The sequence below is a fragment of the Vipera ursinii genome (genome assembly GCF_947247035.1).
Source record: "Vipera ursinii genome assembly, chromosome: 2".
NCBI lineage: Eukaryota > Metazoa > Chordata > Lepidosauria > Squamata > Viperidae > Vipera > Vipera ursinii.
Genome location: NC_139513.1, coordinates 87967125 through 87993066, shown reverse-complemented (window position 1 = coordinate 87993066; position 25942 = coordinate 87967125). Strand labels below are relative to the sequence as shown.

The 25942-nt window shown below is 44.2% G+C and overlaps 1 protein-coding gene across 3 annotated transcripts in view; it reads left to right on the top strand.

Moving 5' to 3' along the window:
- The first annotated feature begins 21114 nt into the window (after window positions 1-21114).
- The window catches only part of JADE2 (jade family PHD finger 2), a 202517-nt gene continuing 197689 nt past the window's right edge, over window positions 21115-25942 (top strand). The window contains exon 1 of one of the 3 annotated variants that reach the window (XM_083352702.1): window positions 21115-21202. Coding sequence is in view for 1 of the 3 variants with exons in the window: in XM_083352700.1 (XP_083208826.1) it covers window positions 23424-23438 (15 nt within the window). In the remaining 2 variants the exon portion in view is untranslated. Of the gene's footprint in view, window positions 21203-22538; window positions 23155-23408; window positions 23439-25942 lie in introns of those variants that run through there. The other 2 variants (XM_083352701.1, XM_083352700.1) reach the window with 2 other exon arrangements.

The following is a 25942-nucleotide window of genomic DNA, read 5'->3' as shown; positions in this document are numbered from 1 at the left end:
AGAAAAAGAAATGCAAGAAAGCAAAATGGCTCTCTCAGGAAGCTTTGCAAATAGCTAAGGAAAGGAGGGAAGCGAAAGGCAAGGGAGAAAAAGAAAGATATGCCCAATTGAATGCAGAATTCCAGAGAATAGCTAGAAGATATAAGAATGCCTTCTTAAATGAACAGTGCAAAGAAATAGAAGAAAACAATAGAATAGGGAGGACCAGAGATCTCTTCAAGAAAATTGGAGAAATGAAGGGAATGTTTCATCCAAAAATGGGCATGATAAAGGACCAAAATGGCAGGGACCTAACAGAGGCAGAAGAGATTAAGAAGAGGTGGCAAAATTACACAGAAGAACTATACAAGAATGAGCTTAACGTCCCTGATAACCATGATGAGGTGGTCATTGACCTTGAGCCAGACATCCTAGAATGTGAAGTGAAGTGGGCCTTAGAAAAACTGAGCAACAACAAAGCTAGTGGAGGTGACAGTATTCCAGCTGAGCTATTCAAAATCTTAAAAGATGATGCAGTAAAAGTGCTACACTCAATTTGCCAGCAAATTTGGAAAACTCAACAGTGGCCACAGGATTGGAAAAGATCAGTTTACATTCCAATTCCAAAGAAAGGCAGTGCCAAACAATGTTCAAACTATCACACCGTTGCACTCATTTCACATGCTAGTAAAGTTATGCTTAAAATCCTACAAGCTAGACTCTAGCAGTATGTGGATCGAGAACTACCAGAAGTACAGGCAGGATTTTGAAGAGACAGAGGAACTAGAGATCAAATTGCCAACGTACGCTGGATCATGGAGAAAGCTAGGGAGTTCCAGAAAAACATCTACCGTACTTCTGCTTCATTGACTATGCTAAAGCCTTTGACTGTGTGGATCATAACAAACTCTGGCAAGTTCTTAAAGAGATGGGAATACCAGACCATCTTATTTGTCTCTTGAGAAACCTATGTGCGGGCCAAGAAGCAACAGTGAGAACTGGACATGGAACCACTGATTGGTTCAAAATTGGGAAAGGAGTCCGGCAAGGCTGTATACTGTCGCCCTGCCTATTTAACTTTTATGCAGAGCACATCATGAGTAAGGCAGGGCTAGATGAATCAAAAGTTGGAATTAAGATTGCCGGGAGAAATATTAACAACCTAAGATATGCAGATGATACCACTCTAATGGCAGAAAGTGAAGAACTAAAGAGCCTCTTGTTGCGGGTGAAGGAGAGTGCAAAACGTGGGTTGAAACTAAACATTAAGAAAACCAAGATCATGGCATCTGGCCCTCTCAATTCCTGGCAAATAGATGGGGAAGAAATGGAGGTAGTGACAGATTTTATTTTCCTGGGCTCCAAGATCACTGCAGATGGGGACTGTAGCCAAGAAATTAAAAGACGCTTGCTCCTGGGGAGGAAAGCAATGGCAAATGTAGACAGCACACTAAAAAGCAGAGACATCACCCTGTCAACAAAAGTGCGTATAGTCAAGGCTATGGTCTTCCCAGTTGCAATGTATGGCAATGAAAGCTGGACCATAAGAAAGGTTGAGCACCAAAGAATTGAGGCCTTTGAACTATGATGCTGGAGAAGACTCCTGCGAGTCCCTTGGACTGCAAGGCGATCAAACCGGTCAGTCCTAGAGGAGATCAACCATGACTGCTCTTTAGAAGGCCAGATCCTGAAGCTGAAACTCAAATACCTTGGCCACCTAATGAGAAGGAAGGAATCACTGGAGAAGAGCCTAATGCTGGGAAATATTGAGGGCAATAAAAGAAGGGGACGACAGAGAATGAGGTGGCTGGATGGAGTAACTCAGACATGTCAAACACAAGGCCCGGGGGCCAGATCCGGCCCGCGAAGTGGTTTCATGTGGCCCGCGAAGCCATCCTGGAAACAGTGAGGGAACGGCCCCCGCTGCCTTGGCTCTGGCCCAGGCCGTCCAGGAGCCAATGTACAATTTTGTGGTGGTCATCTATGCTGAAATACATTCTGTCTTAGCTCCACAAGGCCGTCTGGAAACAGTGAGGGACCAGCCCCTGCAGCATCGGCCCTGCCCCCTGGGTGCACACTAGGGAGGTCTTACCCTTTGTGAGGAATGAAGAAATGCATCATCGCCTGGAAGTGGCCAGCACATGGCCCTGCCTACTTCGGGCAAGCTAGGGGCTGGGCAGCATTGTGCTTCTCTTCAGATTTGTGCCACCCGGCTCAGGCTCTCGGCGCTGTGAGGAGAGGGCCATGTGCTGGCCACTTCCAGGTGATGGTACATTTCTTCATTCCTCATGAAGGATGACACTTCCCCAGCTGCGTTTCTTGCCTGTTTTTCTCCCTCCCTCATCTCAAATTTTCCCATCACTCTGTTCTTAGGAAGGAAAGAAAGAAGGAAGGAAGGAAGGAAGGAAGGAAGGAAGGAAGGAAGGAAGGAAAGAAGGAAGGAAGGAAGGAAGGAGAGGGAGGGTCTGAGGGAAGTCCTGCCTTAGTCCTTCCCTGCTGCCCTTTCACCATCCCCTTGCCCCCTCCTCTTGGCCTAACCTGGGTGGTCTCCCATCCTATTGCTAAGGAAGCTTTGGAAACAAAGCCAGTTCTCCTCACATGAAGAGGAAGTGGGCCTCCCTCTTGACGTTGCCCTCGTACCCATCATGAGCAACCTGGCTAAGGAGAGCAAGCACAGCAGCTGGGCACCCCCTTGGGGAAGTGGGGGTGGGCTTAGTGCTGCAGGTGCATGAGGGCTAGACTGGGCATTGATAGTTGATAGTTGATCTGAAAAGGCAGAAGCTATCCTTATACTAACAACATGCTCTGTCTGGTGATGTCCATGTAAAATAGATGTTTTATTGTTTGAAGAATATATTGGCAATAATGACATCATTGGATTTGCAGAAACTGTTAAGTCATTCTCCTACCTCATTTCAGGTTCTAGGCCAGGTGTGTCAAACTCAATTTCATGGAGGGCCGCATCAGCATTGCGGCTGCCCTCAAGGGGCCGGGTGGGTATGGCCAGGGTGGGCGTGGCCTACTGGGTGGGTGTGGCCAGCTCTACATCGTTTGCATCAAGGGTGCCCATGGGGGCCTGGGCAGGAGTGGGACAGATCTGAGGGTCTCTGGCAGAAGGAGGGTCTCTGGGCCAGGGCCAAGGCAGTGGGGGCCGTTCCCTCACTGTTTCCAGGATGGCTTCACGGGCTGGATCCGGCCCCCGGGCCTTGTGTTTGACATGTCTGTTCTAGGCCATACAGCCCAACTATACTTTTCTTCTAATATTTTCATCTTCGGTATTCCAGTCTCCAAACACATCTTGCTTGCATGTTCTGTTGACTTCAGATTAAACTCAGACATCAATTCATCAACCTTCCTTTCTGCGTCAGTGAATAGAGCATGGTTGGATAACCATCATATTAAAGTATTGTCCATAAAGTCTATTTGCTATTATTTGATCCCTGACGACATTGAACTCAAATACTTGTTTGTTATATCCTTCCTGACTATCAAAGCAATGCCTTCTTTGTTTTTCATGTCCTGAGTGATACTGCAAACATTATGATCTTCTGACTGCAAGTATCCAATCCCAGTCCATTTCAGCTTGCTGATGCCTAAAATGTCTATATGTAATTGATTTATTTCATCTTTCGCATTCAAACTTCTGGTAGTTCTTTCTCAGTAGCATATTGAATACCATCTGACTTGAGATGTTCATCATCAAGTACCATATCATCAATCACTTCGCATTTTCTATCCACATGGCTTTCTTGGTAAAATTGCAGCAATGATTTACTATTGTCTTCTCCTGTGCTATATAAAATGATGTCTTTGCTATTGTCACTAAAGTGATCATTTGCTTTCAGCATCTTGCTATATCACTGCTGCCCGATATAGGTACCTGCTTGCTTTAGCTGGGCAGTTGAGAGATGATCTTTACACCTTGGGTGACTCTGCTTGGAAGTTATACCCTTAACATACATGCCCAGTGTTCTTTATTCATCCCTCCCAAGAAACCCCCCTTCCACTGTGAGAAGACAGCACAGCAGGACAGTGTGTGTGTGTGTGTGTGTGTGCACGCGCACACACACAGAATTTTGCTCTTACCTATCTGTTATTGTGGTGAATTCTAAATTTTGTTTTTAAGTGGCTTTATTTTCTAGAAAAATATCCGATCTTGTAAAGTGACTAAAAATTGTCAAGAATGAAGTTCCACAAGAGGTAATGGATAGCAAATACCTTTGACTTTCAATCCTGCAGTATTTTATCAGAACAAGCAGCCCTTGTCTTTCTCAAAGAAAGAACTCAATTCCCGTCTTCCAGTAGGCTGAGAAATGCTAAGTGTTCTTCTAACATGCCCTCTCAGAAAACATGTATTGAATCTGGGTTTCTTAAAGGTAACTCTTACACATACAGCATCTATTGACTTTTCTTTAAGTCAGTCTGAAAGCAAATATACATTCTGTATTGTCTCTCTTGTATGTGGTTGAATCGACAGTCTGGGAGGAAAGTTCTATAGAAGAAGGACTGGTCTGCTTCAAACTTCAGTGCTATTACAGGGGAGAGTCAGAATACTGCACTGCACCTCCAATAGGGTTATGGCTCAAGAGGCAAATAGAGTTGATTTTGTAACAATGCTCTGGCTTTATAGTCTAACAAATTGCTTGTTACACAGCTTCCTCCAAGACTGATTGCCTGTTTGTCTCCATACTGTCAGCCTCAACATGCAGTTGGATATTCTGTCCCACTATCCCTACATTAGTGTAAAACCAGTGCTGGGACGGGGGCGGGGGGGGAGATGAAATTGCACCAGGTTACCAGTGCAAAATGTGGGTAGCCAGTCTGGTAAACTGATTATTAATTATTTTAGTTTTAAAAGATTTTTCACCCACTTCTGGACACTTCGCATCTCTTTCCACATGAACCTTTCTATCAATTAAGAAAATGTCTTGATGCCCTACTTGGTAATCTGGGTGAGTGCAGAACTGAAGGCCATTCCTGGGATGGCATGCTATGCTGCTTTTGACAGTCTCTCCCTGACCCTGCTGTTTCTGAAACTACTATATCTCTGAAACTCTGTGTGAGGATTGCAAACAAATAACAAGAGTTGGAAGGGACCTTCGAGGTCTTCTAGTCCACCTTCATGCTCAAATAGCAGCCTCTATACCAGGGGTGTTGAACTCAATTTTATTGAGGGCCACATCAGCATTGTGGTGCCCTCAGGGGGCTGGGTGGGCGTGGCTGCAGTGGTTACAGCTGACTGGGTGGTCATGGCTGGGGTGGGCATAGCCACCTCACTGTTGCTCGATGGGGGAGATGTCTGTGGGAGCCGGGCAGGATTGGGGGAGATCCAGGGGGTCTCTGGTGGGTGGGGTGGTGGGCAGGAGGCTTGTCCTGTGGTGTGAGGGGAGGGTGCCGTTGCCACGGGGCAAGGCAAGGTGATGGAATCACCCTCCCTCAACCCTACTCTGTCTCCTGAACAGAGCCTGGAAAAATATAGAAACTGCCATTTGTTCAGGACAGAACCAACCAGCACAGTAAGTCACAGAGGCAAGTGAGGCACAGTAGGGATAGGCAATGGGGGCTCCAAATGTCATGCCAGCATGGTTTTCTGCCAACTCAAGGATGGATGGAGGAAAGCTCCTAAGACAGGAAAAGATCCAGAACAGAAAAGTATGAATACCCTATGTAGAGTACTGCAAATATTTTTTAAAGTCTCCATCTTTACCAGGAATAACACAATATTACCTGTGAGGAAACTGTTGTCTCATCCCTGCTATTACTGCATCCCAGGTGCCTCATTGCAATATTCAACAAGGAAACAGGGAATGTTGTAACGGCTTACAGAAAGCACATTTACTGCCTGAAGCATCCCAACAGAAAAAGCTCTCTGTAGAGATCCAGCATATGCAGCCATCTCAGCTCTGAGTCACAGGTTGCTGCAGTCCGTTTTGTTTGGTGCTGGTGGGGACCAGGGCAAGGAATCACATGCCAGTACTCATTAGGTTACCTTGTGCTCTGGTTTTAAGTATTCCATTGACACCACATATCTTTTTCCTTTTCCTTAGCAAGCTAAAGAAGTATTTTATTGGCTGTTAACGTTCTCTGCTCCCACCACACTCATAAGTTCTGTTTCCACTGTGACTCACTATATTTATCAGACCATTTTTTTTCCTCCAAGAAAGACAGGGTCTCAGACCATCCTAAGTGCAAAATTATTTATCCAATTTCTAAACTGCCCCATCTCAAAAAAAGAAAAAGTACTGTGGATAGTGTCACAAAATTAAACAAATTAAAAACATAAAAAACAATGGTATGATATAAAAAAACACAATTGCTTTGAGGGAGGAAACAAACAATCCTCCATGTTGCCCCAAACATACAGGAACCCATCAGGCCCTCAAGCCCAAGACTTGAAGAAAGATCGGTGTTCTTAGCTCTCTCTTGAAAGCAGAAAGTTTGGAGACTGAGAAAATCTTGGGGAGAAGCAATATACCCTAAAAGGCAAATATTGCAACAGGGAGGATTGCTTCCTATCCCACTAGATGGCATTGCTGATGATGCCTGAAGCAAGCCAAGTTTGCCTCATGGTTATTTGTGGGGCTGCTTCTCCTGAAGGGATTTGCCCATTCTGCTAGATTAGATAGAGTAGGCCCGCTCTAGTTCCTTCCTTTAGATCAGGAGTGTCAAACTCAATTTCATTGAGGGCCGCATCAGCATTGCGGTTGCCCTCGGGGTTGGGTGGGTGTGGCCAGGGTGGGCGTGGCCTACTGGGTGGGTGTGGCCAGCTCTACATTGTTTGCATCAAGGGTGCCTATGGGGGCCTGGGCAGTAGTGGGACAGATCTGAGGGTCTCTGGCAGAAGGAGGGTCTCTGGGCCAGGGCCAAGGCAGTGGGGGCCGTTCCCTCACTGTTTCCAGGATGGCTTTGTGGGCCACATGAAACCACTTCGTGGCCCGCATCCGGCCCCCGTGCCTTGTGTTTGACATGTCTTTCTTTAGATGTTGCCATCTGCGGGATCTAGGAAGTATGCCCTTTCCTTAGCAGCCCTTGTCCTGTGAAACACCCTTTTTCTTGAGGTCCACCAGGCCTCCAACCTCTTAAATTTCCAGAAAGCCATGAAGAGCAGCTTCCCCCCCACACACACCCAAGTGCTGGGATAATAAGGTTGGAGCCCAAGAATTATATAAATAAATGTGTATAGCTGATGGTTTGGATGCTTGGTTTTTCACATATGTGTGTATCTATGTAGCAATAAAACTTAGACTTATGTACCACTTCATAGTGCTTTACAGCCCTCTCTCTAAATGGTTTACAGAGTCGCATATTGCTCCAACAATCTGGGTCCTCATTTTACCAACCTCAGAAGTATGGAAGGCTGAGTCAACCTTGAGCCAGTCAGAATCGAACTGACAGTGAACAGTGAGTTAGCCTGCAATACTGCATTCTAACCACTGCGCCACTACAGCTCCTATGTCTATCTGTCTCTCTATCTGTCTGTCTGTATATGTGTATATATATTGTAAATGATTTTATTGTTTTATGGTTCTTAAACAATAAACAACTGTTTTACAATTGTCCCAGAATTTTGTGTGTGTGTGTGTGTGTGTGTGTATGTGCACACATACACACACACACACACACACACACAAAATTCTGGGACAATTGTAAAATTGTGTGTGTGTGTGTGTGTGTATACTGGATGGAGGTGTTTGTATTTTGTGTGTAAGTGTATGTATGTATGTATGTATGTAAGTATGTATGTATTTTGAATGCTTCCTGCATCTCTGAACTATACTACACTAAGCATTTGTAATATATTTATTATGGAAGGCATAATCTTTACAATTCCTTCAGAATCTGGTATCTTGAGGCTGGTAGGCCACTCCTTTCCATATTTACAAAGTTCAATATTTATTTAATGGCAACAACAAAAATCAGAATAGCAATTTGAAAATATGGCAACATTGTTTTTCACTGTACAAAATCTACTAGAATGTTTTTTTTATCAATGCAACAGATACATCATTTTATACAACTACAATTTACAATGCGTATATTTTTAATGACACTTTTAAGCCAAATTAAATTCTCCTAAAATGCGGCACTCGTAGAAAACAAGTGATTCTTCCTGCAATTTGTTGATCACATTAAAAAAAAGCAACTCCAATCCTGACATGCAATAAATTATGCACTTGCATTTTTGTAAGTTTTTCCCTGGAGACTGAGAGACTTTCAAACTGTATTTTTCTTCAATATCCAAGAGAGATGCTGTGGAAATTGTCTAAGTGCTTCCTATATTGAGCAGCCAAAGGAAAGTTGCATAAAATTTTGGCTTTCTGCCTTTTGAATAAATTAACATTTCTTAACAAATGGTTATTAGGATTCTTAAGATTGGGTGAAATTGCAGGCATTGTGCCAAGAATCACTATTGTGGTAGGACAGTGATGGCGAACCTTTTAGAGGCCAAGTGCCCAAACTGCAACCCAAAACCCACTTACGTATCGTCGGGTGCCGGCTGGGCGTGGCCCATTGGGTGGGTGTGGCCCATTGGGTGGGCGTGGCTGCAGTGGTAATGGCAGACTGAGTGGGACTAAAATGTTTAATCAACTCCAACTTTGCAAGATCTTTTTTCCCCGTGAGAAGTTGAAATTGATTGATTGATTGAACCCTTTTTTTTTTGCACACGGCGGCAGAGGCCTAAAGCAAAAAGGTTTTATAGGTAAAGGTAAAGGTTCCCCCGCACATGCGTGCTAGTCGTTTCCGACTCTAGGGGCCAGTGCTCATCTCCGTTTCAAAGCCTAAGAGCCAGCGTTTGTCCGAGGACGTCTCCGTGGTCATGTGGCCGGCGTGACTAGATGCCAAAGGCGCACGGAACGCTGTTACCTTCCCACCGTAGTGGCCCCTATTTTTCTACTTGCCTTTTTACGTGCTTTCGAACTGCTAGGTTGGCAGAAGCTGGGACGAGTAACAGGCGCTCACTCTGCTACGTGGCACTCGGGATTCGACCCGCCAAACTGCCGACCTTCTGATCGACAAGCTCAGCATCCTAACCCACTGAGCCACCACGTCCCTAAAAAGGTTTTATAAAACCCAGCTAAAGGCCTGGGACTGGGGCAACGGCACGCGTGCCCATAAAGAGGGCTCTGCGTGCCACCTGTGGCACGCGTACCATAGGTTTGCCACCGAGGTGGTAGGATTTTCTTGAATGCTCTCTCGTAATATTTAATATTGTACTCCGATATTTCAAAGAAGTCAAAATAATCAGTTCTGGAGTGATATGTTGATTGCCTGAGTTAGAGAAATCTATACTCCAACCTATTTTTTTGATATTATTTTCCTTCGAAAGTCCACTTTTCTATTGCTGATATATGGAATCATGGTTTCCCTGTACTGTTCTGGTACAATGTGATTTAAAAGCATGGTACTGTCAGCTTTACTAGTGGAACTCTGGTGGATTTTCTGTAGCCTTTATGGAACTAATTAAAAGAAATCGTCATCAGGTTTCCTGATAAAAGCAGTTTGTGAAATTGATTAAGTAGCAAGCTGGCACTCATTAGCATGATAGGAAAGTATTGTACTCTCCTGCTCTGACCATTGTTTTACCCAAGAGGTTGGTAAAGATGATGGCTGGATACACAGAGAGTTGCTGGATAGAGAAGGATAGATGACAGATGATAAAATAGATATTTAAAACAACATTAAAGTGAATGAACGTGCGAATATTCAAAGATACAAACATAGAAACAAAACCAAGTGAACATAGAGCGAACAGAGCCTGCAACTGCAGAGCAGTTCATTTAAAAGTCCCACTTAGGTCAGCAGGAAAAACCCTTCTGAAGATAGTCCTGCTTATGGAGATTCCACATCTTTTCTGGTGTGAATCCCAGGCTACAAAATATACTCCCTAGGACTAGGCCCATGGTGGCAAACATATGGCACGGGTGCCACAGGTGGCACACAGAGCCCTCTTTGTGGGCACGCGTGCCGTCACCCCAGTCCTAGGCCTTCAGCTGGGTTTTATAAAACCTTTTCGCTTTAGGCATCTGCTGCCATATGCAAAAAAAAGGTTCAATCAATCAATCAATTTCAACTTCTTGCAGGAAAAAAAAGATCTCGCAAAGTTGGAATTGATTGATTGAACTTTTTAGTCCCACCCACCCAGTCTGCTGTTACCACGCCCACCCAATGGGCCAGACCCACCCAATGGGCCACGCCCATCCGGCACCCAACAATATATAAGTGGGTTTTGGGTTGCAGTTTGAGAACTCGGTCTCCAAAAGGTTCGCCATCACTGGACTAGGCCCCTAGGGAACTGCATTTGGTCCTTGCTCTTCTCATATTTAGGAAATTGTAAATGCACATGCCTTCCACTAAGCTTGTTAGCTTTTTTATTTTTACCTGGATTTAATAGCAACGCTGCTACAGTATTTTCTTTATATTTTGTATTGTTTTTACAGAGCCCTGGTGGTGCAGTGGTTAGAATACAATATTGCAGGCTAATGTTGCCAACTGCCAGCAGTTCAATCCTGACGGGCTCAAGGTTGACTCAGCCTTCCATCCTTCCGAGGTCAGTAAAATGAGGACCCAAATTGTTGGGGGCAATATGCTGACTCTGTAAATGACTTAGAGAGGGCTGCAAAGCACTGTGAAGTGGTATATAATTCTAAGTGCTATTGCTATTCTTTATTTTTAAAATCATCTAGATGAATAGAAGGAAAGGTGGAGTATAAATCTAATAACAAGTTAAATCAATCAATCAATCATGAACATTCTTGTACTGTCCCTGCTTTCCTCCTGGAATTCTGAGGTTTAGGTTTCAAACTCATGTTATAAAAACATTGCATTAGACCAGGGGTCTCCAACCTTGGCAACTTTAAGACTTGTGGACTTCAACTCCCAGAATTCCTCAGCCAGCCAAGCTGGCTGAGGAATTCTAGAAGTTGAAGTCCACAAGTCTTAAAGTTGCCAAGGTTGGGGACCTCTGCATTAGACTGTTTGCAATGTGCCCATTGAACTGCAACTGGGTTTAGGAGACATATTGCCAATCCTGTGCATTATATATGGAAAGAGATTTAATACAGATCCCGCCTCAGTGTCATGCAGAAGAGGACTGTCATAGTGTAATGGCTAGAGTTCTGCAATGGGGTGTAGAAAAAACAGTTTCAAAGCGTACAGTATAGATCTGTGGACTTTGAGGAAACATGTGAATCATTAAAAATGCAACGAACAAACCATGTTGCTGCCTGAGCTGAACTAGAGGACACCTTAGGAAGGTAGTTCAGATATTAAAATGTGCCCTAGAACATAACTGCACAAGGACCCAGATGAGGACCCAGATTGTTGGGGGCAATAAGCTTACTTTGTAATAATGCTGCTGGGGGGGGGCAAAAGCCCTAATAAGCAGGCATATACATAGAATGAAGGCTATTGCTAAGCACATTGATTTGTGCTTTAGATTGTAAGCCGCCCTGAGTCTTCGGAGAAGGGCAGGATATAAATGGGATTTTTTAAAAAAAATAGTTTTTCCCCAATCCGAGTAACTTTACCTTAAAAAAATAAAACTTCTTCAGGAAGCTGCATGTTTATGACAAAACTAAGATGAGCACAACTAGCTGTACCTAATACATTTTCCTTTTATTCAGGTAAATATCACGTGACTTGACCCATATTGTACCATTGTGGCAGTACAAATATGCAATGTCAGGAATAACAGTAGCAAAGTGGTAAAGCAAAAAAATTAAAATAAAATGTCTCAATGCCTGCAATTCCAATACATCTTGGAAAAATTCTTGTTGAAATCCTGGAGTTCTTCTATCAATTGTTGTAGACTAGATTGAGTTAAATGGACCGATGTTCTGGTTCTACTTGAGTCGATATTCTATATAGCACAAGCCCTAAGCTAATGAAATACTGGAACACACATAAATAACTTCTACCCTTAAAAGAAAATATGGCAAAAAGATATCACAACCGATGACAGTCCTCCGTGAGGCATCCTTTGGCCTTATTAGGCCTACCAGAACCATTATGTCTTGTTAAATTATTAATCAGCAAGGATACAATACTGTACTGCTTTTGTCCCAGTGACAAGCAGCAGGATACTTGCTGTTTCTTACAATTTTTGTGGTTGCTGGCCTTAAGCTTGAATTATATAGGGCAAAATCCATCTGAGGAAAGCTGGATGTAAATTTTATTCCCCAGGATGTCACAATTTTATTCTCCAGGATGCCTGCTCTGGTATTTCTTTTATATATTTCTATCATGCTTTTGAGTGAGTGTGCATGAATGAGTCTGGACATGGCATTGTGGGATTCCCTTCCCTTCCCACAATCCATTCAGTATCTGAATTCTAACAATGAGTTAATACTAGGACATCTCCAGGAAGATTTATCTGTCATTAAGTTGGAACAAAACATTAGAAAAAGCCATGCATATTATCCTGGCACAATAAACAATCCTGGAATGATAGGAGACGAACTTTTGGATACCTTCAAAAAGTTCAGTGTTGTTCAGACTTGTTCTAATAAAAGAAAGATAAATTTTGATGTAAGCAGAAGCATCATCACACTATTTGTTATTGAAATATTTGCATACTTTAGTGTGGTTTGTTTTTGTTAAATGTTCTTGGCTAGGTGGTAGAAATGTTAAGTGATTTTTTCACTCTTCTAAAGACATTTGTCTCCAAAAGCATCTTTTGGATCTAAGTATAAAAGAATCTGTGGGTAGTGAATGGAAAGAATGACAATGGGAAAAATCTTATATGCCAACAGGAAACTCTTTTAATAAGTAAATGATCTGCAAAAGGTCAAGGAATGCTGTAGGTTAATATAACAGCAAAAACAAACTTTTGTTAGGACTGTTGACAAAAATCAGCATTATATTTAATATGAAGTTTTGAACCACCTTTATTTCTACTATATGTATTTATTTTTTTAACTGATGTTTTCTTTAAAAGAATGCTCAACTTCTTTGTGCTTGTGGCAAGAAGTATTTTTGCACCGTTTTGTTGCACTTTTGTGTGGTTCATCCAGGCATAATAGGTTGAAATAAAAATGAACACTTCACATTGGGGCTGAAGTCACATCTTAGCAAAGCTATATTGTCAGCATAATGTGTGTTTCAGGAAGAAGCTTACCTGATGATTCTTTCTTATTATGCAGGTATATTCTCTGTTTATAAAACAGAAGAACACTCCCAAACAAGACTATGCCCTTTCCTGTTTCAGGAACAAAAGCTAACTAGATTATTTACCCCAGCATTAGTGATGGGACAGACACTAAGCTAGTTTATAAGGCACCGAGCAGACCTTATCTGGCATGCAAGTCTCTTCTCTGGCTTCTGCTGCCTATTGCTTAGCCTATTGAAAGACTGATCTTTGCAGTGAATAAGTTAGGTATAGTTTTGAAGTGGATCACCATGCATAATATAGCTGTGGTAGTTGAAATGTTGGATTGTTCAACCTCTACTGTACTAGCCTGATTTTGAACCAGTTACTGTTCCTCAACCCATCTACCTCATAGGGCTGTTGCAGAGAAGACCAAATAAAGAGAAGCCTCTATCATGTACACTTGTTTGAACTCTTAGAATAAAAAAGGGATAAAAATGTAATCATAAATAAAAGAAATATCTGGGGAGAAAGTAGGAGAACAGTACTGTAAGTGGATAAGATCTTCGTGTCCCCATGTTTGTAATAATTATTCAGGACTTCTGAGAACATCCATGGCGCTCAAGCAAAAATAGAACATTCTTTTCTCCCAGCCCTTCAATTGTACCTTAGCAATAACATTTTTGGTGCCCACATGATCATCCATTTGCTTTGTATTTTCCTTCTTTTCTCCTCAATTAATATTATTCTGTTTCTCAGGCTTCTGCTGCTACTATCAACTATGTCAATGCAACACAGAAAACACTTTCTAGGCCAGTAAGTTGTTTGAGTATTTGATCCCAAAATATGAAAGCTGACCATAGTTTATTTTTCTGCCTCCCAATATGTCTTTAATAATTAACAAAATTTGTCCTAAAAAATTGGTCTGCAATAATTTCTAATACTATTTAGGTAACCTGATTTCAATACTAATCCATATTGCAATGTTTTAAGATAGATGATAGTTAGATAAATAGAGGCATCAAAGAGGCAAAAATTGGGATTGATACATGTTCAAGCCTTCAGCAGCATCAGTCTGAGTTATATTTATGGAAGAATTTAAACATTTGCGTTTCTTGGAAACCTAACTGTAGTTACTAATTTAAAAATGTATACAACTCTAATAAAAGATTAATAAAAGATTAACTCTATACTATAACATCTGTTAATTCCAATTGTGTTTTCATCATGCAAAGGCTACATTTCATGCAAATAAGCAAACACAAAAAGGAGTATGGACTTAATAAATGTCAATTAAACAAAAACAGAGTGGGCTTCATCCCCTGAAATTATATTTCTTCCAACTGAAAACTGTTTTGCCTTTCTGACTTTAGTAAATAGAGAATTCCTCTACAATCCCTAGTGAAGTCTGCACACCATTGTTGCTTTCTACTCGCATAACAGGAACATTTTCAAAATAATGAAGTAGATGAACTTAGAAGATCTCCAATAGCTGCTTATTTGTGACCCAGTTATTTATTCCAGAGAGTCTAATTCATACTCCTTCCCAGATAAGTAAAAGGTTTATTGTTAGCATTTATATTTTGAACATATAAGAATCAGTGTTTGTGAGAGAATAGGAATAATAAGATAAATGACTACATTAGATCTGAACAAGGTCCAGAAACCTATGGACAGTTCTCAGAACTGAGAGAGCTTGGAATTCCTATCAGGCAGACTCATATTTCTAAAGAATACTATGTAAAAGGAAGAAGTATAATACACTGTCATATATCAAGTTAAACCTCTGGACACCTAGTTGTCTGTTCATCTGGAGAATCCTTCTCTCTTCTACCAAGGGCCATTCATTTTGCCCAGCTCCAGAAAAGTAGGAATTCTCCTGCCCAAAACTCAGAAATATGGAATTTAAATTAGTGAAGATTCTTGAAATAAAAGGAATAGTTGTTCAATCATGCAGCCTTGTTTGTTAAATTAGGTTTTCGTGGAAATTCTCTTTATAGACAATAGAGCCAAATTTCAGGATATTAAAAAAAGGTTACAAGAGAAAAAAATTGCATTTTGATGACACAGTTATGCATGCACACCTCATTTCTAAGGGGTCCAAAATTTCAGGCTTATCAGTGTTTACCATAGATTTAGTTTCTTTGACAAGATGTCTCTGAAGATTTATAGGATTTCTGAACACATACACATAGACTGAATATATGATGAGAGTTCCAGAATAATCTTTGTTCTGAAAATGTTCCTGTTCTTCTTGTATTGTTTTATAATGCAAGATAATATATAATATAAGATCCTGGAGCACTGGGGACTGGAAAAGAGCTGATGTAGTTCCCATCTTCAAAAAAGGGAACAAAATAGATGAAGAAAACTACAGACCTATCAGCCTGACCTCAATACCTGGGAAGATTCTGGAAGAGATACTCAAACAACGAATCAGCGAACATCTAGAGGCAAACAAAGTCATTACTAAAAGCTAGTGTTATGTATCCAGGTGCAGGTCACCTGCATAACAGCAGCCACTAGGGGGCGTTGGCCTGGACAGTTTGGCGGGAAAACCTAGTTTCGGCAGAAAACCTAGGGCCAACCCCATTGGCTAGCTACCTACCTGGCCGGGTATATAAGGAGGCCAGGTAGCCCTTGTTCGCCAGTACGGACCCTTCAATAAAGAGCTGAACCTGTACTCCGGCAACACCTGGTCCTGCGTTCACATTGACTATGCGGGGCCTTTCCAGGGTCAACTGTTCCTAGTAGTAGTAGATAGTGGCTGGAGGTGGTCCCTGTCCCCAACATGACCTCAGCAAGGACAATCCAGGTTCTCAGGGCCCTCTTTGCCACACACGGCCTCCCCGACGTAATTGTGTCTGATAACGGGCCTCAGTTTACCGCTAATGATTTCCAGCCGTTTTTGAAGGCGAACTGGATTAGACACGCCACCTCCGCGCCCTTCTACCCGTCGACTAACGGGCAAGCTGAACGGATGGTAAGGATGACCAAGGATGCACTCCGGCGCATCATCAGAGGGGAGTGGCATCACCGACTGGCAAAAAGTTTGCTCGCTCAGCACACCACACCGTGCGTGGCCACAGGGAAGAGCCCAGCAGAACTACGATGGGGGCGGCACCTCATCACCAAGCTTGACCGGCTGCACCCCGACTGAGTGGCGGCAGAGACCGAGAAGCCCTCGGCACCTAGGGTGCTCAACGTGGGGGAACCTGGTTTGGGTAAGGAACTATGGGGCAGGACACCCATGGATTCTGGGGACAGTGGTTGAGAAAACTAGGCCTCTCTCCTACATCGTGGGGGTGGAGGGGGATCGACACATCAGGCGACACATCGACCAACCAAACCCCAGAAGAGACCAGACCAACTGGAAACCGCACAGACCCCGAACAAGTGGAGGATGGCCTCCTTCAGCCGGCCCTGTGGCAGCATCAGGGTATCGGCGGTGATCCGGCGGCCGGACCCAACCCAGCTCAGGAGCACCGTGAGCCAGACAACCAGGCCCAAGGCGAAGCCCCACTCAGACGATCCACCAGGCCCCACAGGACACCAGCATACCTAGCGGACTATGTGTGCAAATGACCCATCAACCTTGCTGTATTTGTATATAGTTAAACATTGTAGATAGTTGTGTTATGTTGCATAGTTGTGAGGGAGGCTCTTCTCTAAGAGGGGAGGGGTGTTATGTATCCAGGTGCAGGTCACCTGCATAACAGCGGCCACTAGGGGGCGTTGGCCTGGATGGTTTGGCAGGAAAACCTAGTTTCGGCGGGAAACCTAGGGCCAACCCCATTGGCTAGCTACCTACCTGGCCGGGTATATAAGGAGGCCAGGTAGCCCTTGTTCGCCAGTACGGACCCTTCAATAAAGAACTGAACCTGTACTCCGGCTGGCGTCTCTTCCTTGCATCGGATCCACTACATTACAGCCAGCATGGGTTTGTCAAAAACAGATCATGCCAGACAAACCTTATTGCATTCTTTGACCAAGTGACAAAATTGGTGGACCAGAGGAATGCTGTGGATATAATTTACTTGGACTTCAGTAAAAGCATTTGATAAAGTAGATCACAACCTACTTCTTGATAAGATAGGAAACTGTGGGTTAGACAGCATCATTACCAAATGGATTCATAGCCGCCTGACTGGCCATACTCAGCATATGGTCCTCAATGGAACTGCATCTACATGGAGGGAAGTGTGTAGTGGCGTGCCCAGGGCTCTGTTCTGGGCGCAATGCTCTTCAACATCTTCATCAACAATTTCGTCGAGATAGATGGGGAATTCATCAAATTTGCAGATGACATCAAGCTGGCAGGAACAGCCAACACTCCAGAAGATAGGCTTAAGATACAGGAGGATTTGGACAAACTTGAACATTGGGTGCTATCTAACAAAATGAAATTCAATGGTGAAAAAAGTAAGGTTCTACATTTACGTAGGCAGGAAAAATCAAATGAACAGGTATAGTATAGGTCAAGGGTCAGCAACCTGAAACAGTGAAAGAGCCACTCAGAACTGGTTCCCTCACAAAAGGAAAAACTGGGAGCCGCAAAAAAATGTGTGCGCATGCGCATACATGCGCGCATGCGCAGAACAGGGTTTGACTGAAGAGTGGAGCCAAGGCGAGATATGCACCTACCCTGCATATTTGAATTGATTGGTTGAACTTTTCTAGTCCCACTTTTTTGGGGGGGGCACTGCACATGGCAGAGGACTGGGAGCGGCAGGAGATGGCTGAAAGAGCCGCATGCGGCTCCGGAGCCGCGGGTTGCAGACCTGTGGTATAGGTGGTACCTTGCTCAATAGTAGCAACTGTGAGAAGGATGTCGGAGTGCTAGTGGACAAACACTTAGACATCAGCTAGCAGTGTGCTGCAGCTGCCAAAAAAGTCAACACAGTGCTAGGCTGCATTAACAGAGGGATAGAATCAAGATCACGTGAAATATTAATACCAATTTACAATGCCTTGGTAAGGCCACACTTGGAATACTGCATCCAGTTTTGGTCACCACGATGTAAAAAAGATGTTGAGACTCTAGAAAAAGTACAGAGAAGAGCAACAAAGATGATTAGAGGGCTGGAGGCTAAAACATATAAAGAAGGGTTGCTGGAATTGGGTGTGTCTAGTTTAATGAAGAGAAGGACGAGGGGAGACATGATAGCAGTGTTCCAATATCTCATGGGCTGCCACAAAGAAGAGGGAGTCAAGCTATTCTCCAAAGTGCCTGATGGCAGGACAAGAAGCAATGGGTGGAAACTAATCAAGGAGAGAAGCAACTTAGAACTGAGGAGAAACTTCCTGACAGAACAATTAACCAGTGGAACAACCTGCCTCCAAAAGCGGTGAATGCTCCAACACTGCAAGTTTTTAAGAAGAGACTGGACAGCCATTTGTCTGAAATGGTATGGGGTTTCCTGCCTGAGCAGGGGGTTGGACTAGATGACCTCCAAGTTCCTGTCCAACTTTATTGTTGTTGTTGTTAAGAATCTCTGCCCTCTTTGCTTTTCCAATAGATACAAAGAGTAAAGAAATGAGAAGCAAGACTTTGATCCTGAGACAGGAAAGGCTCAAAACAGTATGTACAGTTGGATACTCATTCAGAAACTAACAAGTTGTCTTCATCAAGCAGTATAGCCGGGTTATGTGCCGTTAGACTGCAGTGAAGATATGTTATTTGTGAGCCACCTGCAGCAATGATTCAATAGTCAATAGTCTGCTGATCCTGAATCCAATGCTACAGTAGATTTGGGTGACAAAGGCTACTAGTGGGATTGAGAAAGGGAATCTTAATTCAGGTCCTGGATATCAGATGCATTCCTATAATGAGTAGATGATATCTTTGGTTGCATTAACCAGATACACTTCTTGAAGAATTTATCCATCAATGTTGCAAATGACAATACTCTATTCTTAGTTGAGGTCTATCCAATTTGGTTTTGATCCAACAGACATGTTCTGTTGTTCTTGACAGGTATGACAGTAAAATACTAACGTTCATATACTGTATGTACATGTATATGACAAACTCCTATATTCTGACAATTTCTAAGATTGAAGCTTTATAGCTATAACTCTAGGTGATATATATCTATTCTCTTATGAATTTATATAAAGGATTTAATAATATATTCAATACACACACACACACTTATTATACTACTAGACCAATTTTGAAGGAACCAGGCTAGAAACCAGGAGTTGTAGTATAAAAGTAAAGCAGGTGACATTGGGCCAGCCCAACCCACCTCACAGAATTGTTGTGGGGAAATAGGAAGAGGAAGAAATGTATGTTTACCACCTTGAGTTACTTATAAAATAATAAAGGTGGGATTAAAAATACAATAAAAATGCTTTATTATTGCTTTTTATGTCTGTATTTGTATCTTACTTGCCATATTGGGTGGTGTATTTCACACGGAATCTGTATGAGTGATAAAACTCTTTCTCCTTAATAAAAATAGGGCTTGCTAATTAAAATGAAGTAAGGAATCAAAGCAGAATATGGACTACATTTATTCTCTGCATAATTTCCTAGGGTACGTAAAACATATATACAGCATCCAAAATAGCCTTTGTTCAGCAATTGTCCGCAAGATGTCCCAGTATGATGTAATTTCTGTTGTCCTCACTGAAAATAGCTGGTTGAATGATGGGAATGGCAGACCACTGCATTTGTTATTTATTTAGAGTATGATGAGGACATAACAAAAGAGAAGTAAACATATATGCAAAATCCATGTAAGACCGCTGTATTAGAAAATACAATAGAAGAATCTTGAACATATGATGATGATGCGCCATCAAGTCATTTTCAACTCCAACAGATCTAATCTATGTGTACAGTGCATTGAATGAACAACCAATATGGCAGCATGCTATACTTGATCATTTGTTCAATATCCTACTTGAGGGAAACTTACGTTTAGCATTTGGACCTAGACTGTATTTTCCTTAATTCTTGTGATCTCCAGATATGGTTACAATTCCCATCATCTTCAGCCAGCAGGCTCTCCTTTAGACATTTCAAGGCATTATTACATACTGTAGTTTAAATTTGTGCTTCAATAAATTTGTGCAATAAGGCGTGTCCACAGAAAGATTTTTTTAAAAAAAGCCAGGATGGTGGCCATAATCATGTAATCAAAGCCCCTGCCCTTTTTACATATGTCATGATGCACATAAAAAGGTGGGGCTTTGATCACAAGGTAATGGATGCCATGTTGACTTTTTTGACCCTCTTCCTGCAGATGTTCCTGCAGATAGGTGTTATTAATGTGAAAGGTATTATCCAATGACCCCACAACACCAATTGCCACAATTAAAACAAAAATGACTCAGCCTTCCATCATTCCGAGGTAGGTAAAATGAGGACCCAGATTGTTGGGGGCAATTAAGCTGACTTTGTAATAATACCGCTTGGGGTGTGTGTGAAAGCCCTAATAAGCAGGCATATACATAGAAGGAAGGCTACTGCTAAGCTTGTAAGCCGCCCTGAGTCTTCGGAGAAGGGCGGGATATAAATGGAATTAAAATAAATAAATAAAAAAATATAATTTCGGATAGTAATATGGTAAGGATCTTTATCTGCTACGTTTTCACAATATGCCTCTCATTTTACTGTTGAGCAAGGAGCAAAGGCCAAGAGAAAGGAGGGCTAACAGGGAAGTTTCTAACACAGGGGTCGGCAACCTCGGCTCTTTTATGACTCGTGGACTTCAACTCCCAGAATTCCTGAGCCAGCATAGCTGGCTCAGGAATTCTGGGAGTTGAAGTCCACGAGTCATAAAAGAGCCGAGGTTGCCGACCCCTGTTCTAACAGAAGGAACTCCAACGGCAAACAGTAATGCTACAGTCAAAACTGCAAGAGCTGCGGTGTGCTCGTATGCCACAGTGCGAACTTCCTTAGCTAGAAAACCCGCCAATCGGTAGAGTGAAGATTGGTAGCAATGAGTAACACTTGAATCCAAAACCTGAAGCAAGCCAATACCAGTTCTGGAGAGAAAAAAAAGTTCTCCCTGTGACTGGAGGAATGGGGCCACTGAAAAAAAGGCTATCAAGTTCCCGGACTGCGGGTTTGCAAGGACGCATCCAGGGAGAGACTGGTGTCTGGAACGGGCGGGAACCGGTCAGGTAGGCGGCCTGTCCTGCTCTTTTAATCGCCCTTTTTCTAGAAGTCGGAGCCTGCCGAAAGGCAAGCAGCGGTGGGTGTGGCCAGCTGGATGTCGGAGCAGTTCTCGGCTGCCGCTGCCACTACAGGGAAACAGACAAACACCCTCCCAGCCCACGGATTGAAGTGCATTGTTTGTGCATGACAAGGTCAAGTCGAGAACTAGAGGAGGGCGGCCCTGGGGCTTTTTTTTTCTTTCCCTTCCTGTGCAAACGGCGCAAACTTCGTTTCCCTCGCCGCTTTCCAGAAGCCCTGGGAGAGCCCAGGGAAGAGAGAGAGGACTGCCGGGAACGAAGCAGCCCGGCTTCACGGGACGAAATGCGTGTGTGGGGCGGGAGGAGGAGGAGGAGGGGGGGGCGGAAAGGAAAGCGACATTGCTCCGTTCCTTTCGCCCGCTTGGCACCGCTCCCGAAAAGGAGCAAGTGCTTAATAAAAGCCAGTTTAATCTCGGTCCAAGGTGATCCGGACGATCGTTTCCCCTTGCAAAGAACCGTTCGCCTCGCCGCCGAATAACTTTTGGGATCCGCGAGAGAGAGCAATCGCGGTCCCGTCCACATTTGCCCCGGTACTTTGCCCCTGCCCGCTCGCTCCTCGTGCAAGTCTTACTCCAGGCGGTCGCCCTCCCCGCCCCCCCGCCTCCAAGCGCGGGTTTTTTTTTGTTTTAATTTAAAAAAAAATAATAATTCGGTCCGAGGGTCTTTCTCCCTTTTTTTAATTCCACCCTTCCCCTCCTGCGCTCGCCCTCTCCGCTTTGCACCTCATCTGCTATTTGTAAGAAACGTCTTTTTGACGCAGGAAGAAATGGCAAATTTGAAGTACGTCATTAATATGGCGCCAAAAGATTTTGTTAAGTATAAGGTTATTTTTTTTTCGTAAGGTTGCAGCCAGCGGGCTAGCCGCTGCTGCTGCTACGCCTTTGCATAGCTTCGAGGAGGTGAAAGCGCTCGCGGCTGAGGTGGGGGGGGGGTAGAAAAAGAGGAGATGCGGGGGGGGGGGTTGCGTATGAAAAGCGGAGGAAGCGAAGAAAAGTGTTCCAGCTTCTGTGATCTGCGCGTTGCACCGCCGCCACTGTTTGTGAGCGCGCGAGGCTGAAGATCGTTGCGAAAGTGACCTGAGCAAGGCTCGGAGGGAGAGCGCGAGGGAAAGCCGGAGTCCGCCTGTGCAACTCGAGCCTTTTCCAGCTGCCCAGGGCACCAGAAAGACAAGAGATGGGGGCTCGGCGCATCGGAGGGGGGTGAAAGCAAGGGAGGGGAGGGAGGGAGGGAGGGGAGGGGAGGGCGAAGAGTGCGCCCGGGGTGGGAGGCAACACATGCCGAGCACAATCAGGGATGGGACCCGCGTCTTGCAGCTGCACCTGGACCTGCTGCTCGTCAGGAGGAAGAAACAACCAGCAAGAAAAGAAATTGAGAGAAGCGGGGCGAGGGGCGAACTCGCCAGCATCGGTCTTCATTTAATACGCTCCTTCAGAGAAGTCCGTTCTTCGCCAGCGAGGGATTCAATAAAATAAAATTTAAAAAAAAGCCTAGGCGCAGACCTTCGGGCAATTGCACAAAGATCCGGAAAGAAGTCTAGAAATATTATTTTTTTTTGAAGAAAAAAAAAAAAAGAAACGCACGCAGGGCTCGGTGGATTTCGCACAGAGCGGCCATCTCAGCTGGAAGCATTTTTTTGGGGGGGATTTTTTTTTTCCATTTAAACGCATCTATGGAGTTACTTTGTATCTACTCCTGAAAGGAGGGTTATCGTCTTCGGATCCTAGGAGAGGGGTCGTTCTACCCCTCCGCGATGGTACCGGGTTAATCTTTGCAAAGGGAGATTCCGTAAGCGGTGCCATTTCTGGAGCATCTCTCGCTACCCCTCTTGGGTAGCCCGACGGACATTCTCAACTCTTAGAGGACGCTCTTTCCCAGCCAAGGTAAAAAGGGTGGAGGATTGCTCCGTTCCCCCCTCACCCCCGGATGGTTTTTGCAGCTCCTCTCTATTCTCTCCTTTCCCTCCTTGCATTTGTTTTACTGCTCCCTGACTGTACTGCCTGCAAAGGAAAGGGGGGGGGGGGAGGATGTGCAGCGTTTTTAGAGATTGATTGCGCATGTTGGTCAGTCATGTTTTAAAAGGGAGGCGGCAGGAATGTAAACAACAACTTTTTAAAGGAACGGAAGCCTCGGGAAACGGTTCCTCGGATTAATGACTGCGGCAGAGGTAACCCCAGAAGGTCTTAAGGGGGTGAGTGGGAAAAGGGACTCGCCACAGTTTTAAGACCACCGGGGTGGGGGCGGGGGGAGAGGACATCGAGAGGAAAAAAATAGGGTTCCAGAGAATATGAACCCAGGACGGGTTTGGAGGGTAAAAGAATGCGCGTTGCATGTGGGGAATTACTTAGGGCGTGTGTGTCAAGTCGTGCAAAAGGGATCGCGCGGCAATTAAGAGACCGGAGTTTCATTTTTTTTGTTGAGACGCAGCACGTTTTGGAGCATTTGCCTGTCTTGGAAGCTGGTGCACCCACATGATCGGCTCCTCTCACGTGCTGAGGTTGTGGGGTTCCTGCCAGCTCCTGCAACAGACATAAACAATGCGCCCAGGAGGCAGGCAGAAGAAGCAGCGCCCAGTCTTCGGCCAGGGTGGGAGAGCCCCGCGGGGCTTTTGAATGGCATCAGCTTCTCTGGGGCGCTGATGGCTTTTGCAGCCGCGCCGTAACCCTAGTGAGGGATGGAGGGTTGCGTGGTGGTGGTGGTGGTGGTGGTGGTGAGGGAGGGAGCTAGGACGAGAGTCACGCCGCTGGGGGATCCAGAGAGATTCGGGAATGGAAATGTACAGGCAGCGGCTGCGATTGAGCTGCGCGGTGGAGCTGGGAACTGTAGGGGGCGTGGCTGTTGTTTACCTTCTCAAACTCTTCCCTGCTCCCAACGGGCTGCTCGGGGGCGGCTCATCTTTTGCATCTCTGCTACTGAATCGCTCCCGCCCCTTTATGCCCGCCCGCGGATACGCGGGCTGCTCTTTCCTTCCTTCTCGGAGGCGTTTTCTTCCACCCGGTTTGCCGGCCCCCTTTCCCTGCATTCCCTCACAGGCTTTGCACTTAGCCTTGTGGTAGGCATTCCTTCCGAAAGCGTCTCATCGTTGCTGCGCTGCTGCTGTTTCCTCATGCCGCCATCCCTCTTTCCCCCTCTTAACCTCCCTGCCGTTTCTTTTGGGGCAGCCTTTTTCTTTAGCCCCCCCCCCGCTACCAAAAAGAGGAGATGGACCCTTTTTTATAAGGCTTCAACTTGCCTCCAAGTCATGGGTCCTGGCCCCGGGCGCCCCTCCTCCCCTCAATCACGTATCTGATGGATAACTGAAGGATGGAGTGTGAAATATTGTGTATGTGTTGGAGCCTTTTCCTCTGTTCCATTTTGGGATGAAGCTTGTTCTCCGTCCTTGCCGCTCATACCTCCTTTTCTGCCATAGGAGACACTTAAACTCTGGGCAGCTTTCTGGACAGATGGTTCTGGAGAACTGGTGTTGCTGGGTGGGTAAATACCTTCAGTCTTCTGAGCATGGACTTCCAGAAAGGAAAAGGGTTAGAATCTGACTTGGAAGCTAGAGTTGTCCCATGCCCTCACTTGCACTTCCCCCAATACACCTTTTCCATTTTATAATTCCCCATCAAATTAGTCCAAGTTGAATGGCTTTTTAAGAGTATTATCCCTTCCTCTCAGCAAAACCCACCTGCTTATCCACTTTATCATTTGGTAACCGTGTCTTTTTCCAGTATTTCCTTCTGTACCGTCCCCCTCCCCAACACTTAGTGTCAACTCCTTTTAAACCTGCGCTTCTTGCCTTCTTTCTGAATTCTTGAACCTTCCATCCAGAAACTTTTCTACCCAGTCCTTTATCGCCATTCAGAGTTGTTTTTAATTCTCATGGAAATACAGTACTCACATTCTCACTTGGTGCTGTCTTCCCCAGTGGGACTCATTTCTAATCCCTGATGATTGCATAAGCCAGGGGTCTTCAAACTTGGCCCTTTTATGACTTGTGGACTTCAACTCCCAGAGTTCCTCAGCCAGCATGCCTGGCTGAGGAATTCTGGGTGTTGAAGTCCACAAGTCATAAAAGGGCCAAGTTTGAAGACCCCTGGCTTAAGCCCTCCTTGATGCTCCAATAATACCTTCTATTCTAGCACAATAGACATTACAGCAGCATACTGGCAGTCACTGGGCAGCCCTTCATATTCTTAATGCCCACCACCACCACCACTCACACATTTTTTTACTTCTTTTTAAGGAACTGTGACTACTTGAATAGGAATATAAAATGTTGCTTAATGGATTGTTTTATTATCCAGAAACCGTTCTAAAATAATTTCTTACCCTTGTCCATTTCTCCCTCACCTAGCTTTCTTTGCTTATCTTTTCCCTGCCACATCACTGGTCCCTCATTCCTCAGAATGATACTGTATTATCCCTGCTTTTCTCAAGCATTGTTTTCATTTCAATATTTTACTTTCCTTCCTTATTTCAGAGTTTAATTAATAAAACGTTTTTACTGGAAAAAACGCACAGTATCCAGAAACTATTTTCTTTACATGATTTGATGGTATTATCATGGTTGGTCAGAGAGTCACCCAGAGATTTGATAGTATTTGGAATTTTCATCTACCTGTCAAGTCCTTCTCAAGGACCTGGGATAGGCAGATGTTGTTATTTGATGGTGTTAAAGATTGTAGC